General features: G+C 38.0%; 1 protein-coding gene across 2 annotated transcripts; it reads left to right on the forward strand.

Moving 5' to 3' along the window:
* The first annotated feature begins 2692 nt into the window (after positions 1-2692).
* On the forward strand, positions 2693-4045 carry LOC119082700 (uncharacterized protein DDB_G0274171-like). Of its 2 annotated transcripts, XM_037192275.1 has the most exons (3): positions 2694-2855; positions 2921-3675; positions 3781-4045. In XM_037192275.1, exons 1-3 carry the CDS (start codon positions 2808-2810, stop codon positions 3899-3901), a joined length of 924 nt encoding a protein of 307 aa, XP_037048170.1. In that variant the 5' UTR covers positions 2694-2807; the 3' UTR covers positions 3902-4045. The 2 variants fall into 2 exon arrangements, with proteins under 2 accessions (XP_037048169.1, XP_037048170.1); XM_037192274.1 differs by having other exon boundaries at positions 2693-2855; positions 2921-4045.
* The last annotated feature ends 3718 nt before the right edge of the window (positions 4046-7763 follow it).

A 7763-nucleotide genomic window follows, 5' to 3' on the forward strand; every position in this document is an offset into this window, starting at 1 on the left:
ATTATAGATAGCTCACATTTGTTATCATGAGTGTTCACTAGAAATATTTCGTCAAGAACTATCAAACAGAAGAACTTCGATAAAATTACAGATTCTTTGAGGAAAAAAATGTGTTGGAATTAATCAACAATTATGGTTGATATGACGAAAACATCTTACAGTCCATAGCAACATGCTCTTCGTAGAGTTTCGTTTGTTTTAAAAATTTCAGTCTAACCAACGCACTTCAAGCGTTCAAGCTATTAATGGCAGCTGTCAAATAGAGTACTAATTTGTAAGAAATTTTATCACCACTCTTTTTACAGTGTAAAATTTTGTATAGAGCACTGTCAAGTTTCAGTACCCTATTTAGAGTATCACTTTTGCTTGAAGTGCGTTGGTCTAACTCTAGAAAATTTAATGAAATAAAAAGCTATAAAAGTTCATGTCGGTCTGCATTATACTTAATCGTGTAAATGGCATCAATGGCACCTCCCTGATGTTGGGGACACATTTTGCCATACGAAATTCCGGTCTAGTAATGATAATTCTAAGGAAAAATTAGTACTCAAGGAAACGGTTTTTCATATTCACATTGACACATTGATAGAACTACAAACATTCGGTTCAGTACTCATATCAACTCTCTGCTGAAAATTTTCAAAAAATTAGGAAAATAAATGAAATAAAAAGCTCGAATCAAATTGAAACCGATTTCTCTTGTGATTCCTGTACCCCCAACTCTGCTCTAGCATATTTTGTTAGGAATATATGGAAAATATTTGGTCAAATTGCATGAAAGAGTTAGAGAAAATCGAGAAAATCAAGAAACTTTGAGAAATTCAAGAAACTTTGAGAAATTCAAGAAACTTCGAGAAATATTTTTTTAATTTCTCAAAGTTTCTTGATTTTCTCGAATTAGAGAAATTTCAAGAAAATTCCAGAAAATTCAAGAAATTCCAGAAAATTCAAAAAATTCGAGAAACTTGAGAATTTCAAGAAATTTCAAGAAACTAATTTCTCGAGTTTCTTGAAGTTTCTCGAATTCGAGAAATTTTAAGAAATTCGAGAAAATTCGAAGAAATTTCCAGAAATTCAAGAAATTAGTTTCCAAAAAGTAGGCCCTGCGTATGCAGTCGACATCATCAGACGGCAATTGCCTTTCCCGGTGCTGAAACGTATCATATTTTCTGAAAAACTGTATCAGCAAAGGAAGGCAACTAATATTATTTCACGTTTGACGCATATCAGCCACAAATTTCTCAAATATTAGGTGAATCTCCCAGGACCTATTATGTAGATATAATTTGCAAAATTTGCAAAAATTCACAGAAATTCACAAAAATTTGCACAAATTTGCGCTTCATTTTTAGCACATTTTGCAAGTCTTTGCTTTCTTTTGTCTGCTTTAGTACAATTTAAAGTGAGTAAAGCAATTAATTTGACTTTGAAGGTGTGTAGAAGTTTATTTTTGAAATTTTTTTGCAAATTTGTAGAGAATTTTGTGGGAATTTTTGCAAATTTAATTCTACATAATAGGCCCTGTACTGAGCGCAATAAATGACAAATTAATTCTATTAAAATTTCGCTCAAGCTATATGTTTGCCTGTTACTTCTCATTGATCAAAACATTTGGTTGGTTATGGTATTCTCACCCATAATTTTTCACTAACAACGATGAAGCATCAAATCCAGGAAAAGTATATAGTTTACAAAGAATCGGTCAAGAGACTTTACCCCGTCATAATTTTGAGCTTCAGCCTTTTATGAATTGAACAATAAAACAACAAACGCGGGCTATATGCCAGTAAATTAACCAAATAACACACAAAATTATGTTTATTGTCTGCAATAATTGTTCCGTTTATTGGCGAGCGAATAAATGCGATAGCTCTGTTTGAACATTCAAAATACTACCGCATCGTTACTGTCATAATGGATGGTAGAATGCCCTAATAATGTTGCTGATTGAATGCTGTAATTGAACTCTAGTGACACAGAAATTCTCAGAGTTCTTGTCTGCGATTTCAGTTTTGAACAAAAGTTTGACCCCGAGCTACCGGTGACGGCTTGAAAATGACAATAGCAAGTGAATGGAAGAAAACCGCCTTCGATGAAAGATAAAGATATGATTCACCCAAAGTTTATTTCCCCTCATTATTTTCATTAATTTAGTTTAGCAAAGATAAATTCTAGCTGATAAGCGATAACAATGTTGGGATGGGTGCAGGTCAGGTTCACACAAATCCAGGTAACTTCAGGTTAATTCTCATGAATGAATTTTGTGGCTGATAAGGATTGTAGAAGAAATTAAGTCAAAATGTTATCCACAGAGGCGACATGAATAGAAGCGATCACTAACGCGGTGGGTCTTTTATATTATAGCAGAATGTTGTATGTTCAGACAAATGAAGTAAAAGATTTTTTTTTGAAAATACTAGAATCAAAAGAAGTATTAGACCCGATAGGCACCGGTGACACTGGTATGTAAAAAGTTGGTTTTAGTCGAGATTTTAGTAGTGCCGAGATAAGTAGTATAATTGGCGTATGATAACTACAATTTCCGCTAATCAGGTGAGAATGATTAATGGTTTCCCTTCGCCAAATGGATACGGACCTGAACAATTGTTTGGGTTGTTGTATGTTGAACAAAACAACAGAATAATACGAAAAATTATGCCAATATTAGCACTGCGTTTATGGTGCAAATTTAGGATTTTAATTACAGTTGACTCTTCGCTTGGTTCGTCTATAAATTGGTGGTGCCCGACTACAGATAAATCAGTTTGTAAACGATATCCGAGTAAAAAATTGAATCAGATATTAAAATGAGAAATATTTTCGTCATCGCATTAGCGGTAGTTCTGTCTGTTCAGGTTAAATTTCTGTTCTTTTTTAAACTTTCTTTTCTTCTAATAAAATTGTTCCTATACTCACATAGATTGCTTCCGTTACATCATCTTCGATCAAGCGAAGACCGAAGGAATGTGAGCCGTTGATTTGTCCGCGAGTCTTCTGCAAAAATCCAAGACCCACGATTCAACAAAATGGTTGTCCAGGCTGCGATGACTGCCTAACACCGTCAAAGAAATGTGAACCATTGATTTGTCCAGCAATTTATTGCGAGAATCCCAAGCCCACAATTCAAGAGAACGGCTGTCCAGGTTGCGATGACTGTTCGTCACAACCAGCGGATTGTGAACCATTGATGTGTCCAGCAATTTATTGCGAGAATCCCAAACCTACAATTCAAGAGAATGGATGCCCGGGATGCGATGACTGTTCGTCACAACCAACGGATTGTGAACCATTGATGTGTCCAGCTGTTTATTGCGAGAATCCCAAGCCCACAATTCAAGAGAACGGATGCCCGGGTTGCGATGACTGCCTCACACCACCAACGGAATGTGGTCCATTGATGTGTCCAGCTGTTTACTGCGAAAATCCCAAACCCACAATCCAAGAGAATGGATGTCCAGGCTGCGATGACTGTATAACTCCACCAGCAGAATGTGGTCCATTGATGTGTCCAGCTGTTTATTGCGAAAATCCCAAACCCACAATCCAAGAGAACGGATGTCCAGGCTGCGATGACTGTATAACACCACCAGCAGAATGTGAACCATTGATGTGTCCAGAAGTTTTTTGCGAAAATCCGAAACCCACAATTCAAGAAAATGGATGTCCGGGTTGCGATGACTGCCTTTCACCACCCGCCGAATGTGAACCATTGATGTGTCCAGAAGTTTATTGCGAAAATCCAAAACCAACAATTCAAGAGAACGGTTGTCCAGGTTGCAGTGATTGTTTATCACCACCAGCAGAATGTGGACCATTGGTTTGTCCATTAATTTATTGTGAGAATTCAACACCAACGATTCAAGAGAACGGGTGCCCAGGATGCAATGTTTGCTTTTATTGATAGTACTTAGTCAATTCGATTTTAAAAAAAAAGGCTGTTCTTGCACTTAGCTCGACCTAGCACCTACGTGATTCAATTAACTAAAATTCCAGTAAGTAAAATAATTTTCGTAAATAAATTAGTCTTTGCATTCAGTTTACAAAATGTTGTGGAATAATTGTTAGGCCAAACTTCCCAGAAGCGTTACGCTGACTAATAAATGTTATGTTCACAGCACTTCGTGAGTTTCCATTATACAGATTACACGCGTGGCCAGAATGGTCTTGTTCTCAGTCTCATTTTTCTAGTTATTTGAAATTTACACCCAGAGGTGTTGTACTTTCCATTTTCATATTTAGAACACGTGGGACCCTCCTTTCCTCGATAGTACATTCAATTACCAGACGTCCCACATGTACGATTTGTCCGATTTGTCCGACTTTTTCAACATTTGTCCGACTTTGTACGATTTGTCCGACTTGTCCGACTTTTTCATTAAAAATTGTCCAACTTTGTCCGACTTCTCTTCAAAAATAAAAATTTATGAGACTTTTTCTTCAAGATAAAATTTGTTAGTTTTTTTTTTTTAAGTAGCCGTTCTACCGTGGTAGAACACACACGGGGGCCTCTGTTTGGGCCCATTGTGCTGGCTATGACTTATTAGTGCAGTTGCTGGTTATTGGAACCTTCCTGTACTAGTAATGTAGTTTAGGATGTCCCTTGGGTGAATGTTTTTGATCAGGTTATACCTGATGATGTAGTTGCCTAAGTGCTTTCGCCTTTTCATGATGAAAGCTGGGCAATGGCAGAGGTAATGTTCGGCTGTGTCAGTGTGATGGCCACACAGATCACACCCTGGATCCGTTCGTTTTCCTATAGTTGTGAGGTGTTTGGTTAAATCCGTAGTGTCCAGTTGTTACGCCGGTGAAGATTTTCAGTCTTGTTCTGCTTACGTTTAGTAGAAACTTTGAGTTTCTGTCGCATATGTTGATGCAGTTTTTGGATTGTCTGCAGCTTGTAATGCTGTCCCAATAATTTTTGGATCTTTTTGTCCTTATTGTTTTAATTATACTTTTACTGTATGAGTGGGGCGTGCCCATTATTGGTTCTGGTCCAATTGGTGTGCTTAGAGCCGCAATTCTGGCTAGCTCGTCTGCGATTTCGTTACCTTCAATACCTTGGTGACCTGGCACCCATATTAGGTTGATGTGGTTGATAGTGGTAGCACTGTTTAAAGTTTCCCAGCATTCTAGCGTTACTGCTGACTTAAAGCTGATTGATGCTAGCGCCTTTAGTGCCGCCTGACTGTCCGAGCAAATCGATACGTCTTGGCCAGTAATATTGTTATCGATGAGAGCGTGACAGCCCTCCATGATTGCTCTTATCTCAGCTAGAAATATTGACGAGCATTTTCCTAGTGGAATAGAATTTTTGATCTTAGGGTGATTGCAGTATACTCCGGCTCCTGCCGATTTCGAGATCAGTGAGCCGTCTGTGTAGAAGACAATTCCTTTTGGTGGTAATTTCCCATTGAACCAGTCCTCCCTTGATGGGATCTGGATGTTGAACCTTCTGTCAAATTTGTGCTTTGTTATGATTTTGTCTGAGGGCATTAATAGATCAGGTTCGTCAATAATCGTGTTGAACCATATGCTTGAATGGTTGGTGTTCTTGAACTGATTGTCTTGTTGCTTGGTTAGCCTGCTCATTGTAATAATGGCTTCGGTTTCTATAAAAATGTGCAATGGAGTGAGGTTCAAAAGTGCCTCCATGGCAGCTGTTGGAGTTGATCTCCAAGATCCTGTTATTGCTTTGCAGGCCATTCTCTGGAATTTATCTAGTTTGTAGCGTACTTGTTGATATTTACATATGTGATTCCAAAGGAAGCATCCGTATGTTAAGATTGGTCTGATGACTGTCGTGTAAATCCAGAACATTACTTTGGGAGAGAGACCCCATGATTTGCCGTACGCTCTCCTACATTGCCACAGAGAGATAGTGGCTTTTTGTATTCGTTCATCCAGATTGTCATTCCAGGACAGCTTGCTGTCCAGGGTAATACCCAGATATCTTACCGAGTTGACCAGAAGTATTGGTGTTCCTTTAATTAGTGGTATATTCATAACTTCTGTTTTCCTTTTATTAGTGAATAATATCATCTTTGTCTTACCCGGGTTAATAGTTAGTTCGTTTCCATCGCACCATTCACTAACAATATCGAGAGCCGTTTGAAGTAAATCACACAGGACGCTGGTGAATTTTCCTCTAAGTAGAATTGCTAAATCGTCTGAGAAACCCTCTGTTTGGAAGTTCCTGTCGCTGAGAATGGTTAGAAGTTCATTCAGTACTAGACACCATAGCAGTGGTGGTAGAACCCCTCCTTGTGGGCAACCTTTAGATACTGTCGTTATAATTATTGATGTGCCGAAGTGGACAAAGATTAATCTACTGTGTAACATAGCTAGGATCCACCCTATGATACCCGGATCTATGTTGTGTTTGTAGCAAGCATTTTTTATTGCTAAATACGTTAGGTAGTTGAAAGCGCCAGATATATCTATAAAGCATCCTAGTGCGAATTCACCATAGGCTAATGATAGCTCTATGCTTTGAACGATATTTTGTAGAGCATTTTCGGTAGACTTTCCGCTCTGGTAGGCATGTTGTTTTGGGTGTATTTTAAATTGTCTTAAAGGCTCGTCTCTAAGGTACCTGTCTATTATTTTTTCGAGAGTTTTCAATAAATATATTACTGTATTGACTTGTTATGTTGACTACATAGAGAGGGATTCTTTTGAAAAACAGCCTACCGAAATCGGACACATTTTCTAGTGGACTCTTGTATATGTGCATAGAAAGGTTTTCGACCCTAGAAGCCAAAACCACTTTCAAAAAAATTCTTCGAAGCTTGTGTGGCTGGTGAAAGGTGATCAAAAATCGAAAACTTGCACTTTTTTTACAAAAATTTCTCCAGTTACACGAGCCGTACGGGATCGTGTGGGTTGTCATTAGAAAGGTAATCACACGTACTATTGAGCCGAATAGGGACTTATTGGTTTTAAAATTCATCCATTGAAATATGTGCAGGTTACGTTTTCAACCGAAGACTTACACTGTTCTTACAGAAATTTCTCCATTTACACGAACCGTACAGTGTCGTGTGAGGTGTCATTAGAAAGGTAATTTTATGTGCTTTTGGGCCAATTAGGGTCTTATGTGGTTTGGATGCATGTACGATGAAATAGAAGTTGAAATGTTTAAGTGTCCATATTTCATCGTAGATGCATCCAAACCACATAAACCCTGTACTGCTCGTGTAACTGGAGAAATTTTTGTAAGAAAAGCGCAAGTTTTCGATTTTTGATCACCTTTCACCAGCCACACAAACTTCGAAGAATTTTTTCGAAAGAGGTTTTGGCTTCTAGGATCGCATACCTTTCTAGGCATATATAAAAGAGTCCACTGGAAAATGAGTCCGATTTCGGTAGGCTGTTTTTCAAAAGAATCCCTCAGAGAGTAAGTTGTAGGACGACGGGGAGGTTGTTGAACCATGATTGAGTGATAAGACTTCAGGAAGTGACATGCATCTAAATGTCCATAAAGTTCAGACAGAAATCCAAAATAGTCTTTAAAAAGCCTGCGATGTAGACCCGAAGCAGGATCTATTGGAGAGTTTTTGCAGCGAAGCAAACTCGCTAGAGGTGTTTTTTATCTTTTAGATGAACTTCATTCCTGACGCCTCTAAATTCAATTTATAAGTACGATTTATCCAAAGTATATAAACATACTGAAGGTACTTAATGCAAATCCACAAAAACTCACGGAACCCTACTTTCGGGTGAATATAATTTTTACAATGTTGGCCCCAGGCTGCATCTTTATA

This window comes from Bradysia coprophila, unplaced genomic scaffold, assembly GCF_014529535.1.
Source record: "Bradysia coprophila strain Holo2 unplaced genomic scaffold, BU_Bcop_v1 contig_476, whole genome shotgun sequence".
NCBI lineage: Eukaryota > Metazoa > Arthropoda > Insecta > Diptera > Sciaridae > Bradysia > Bradysia coprophila.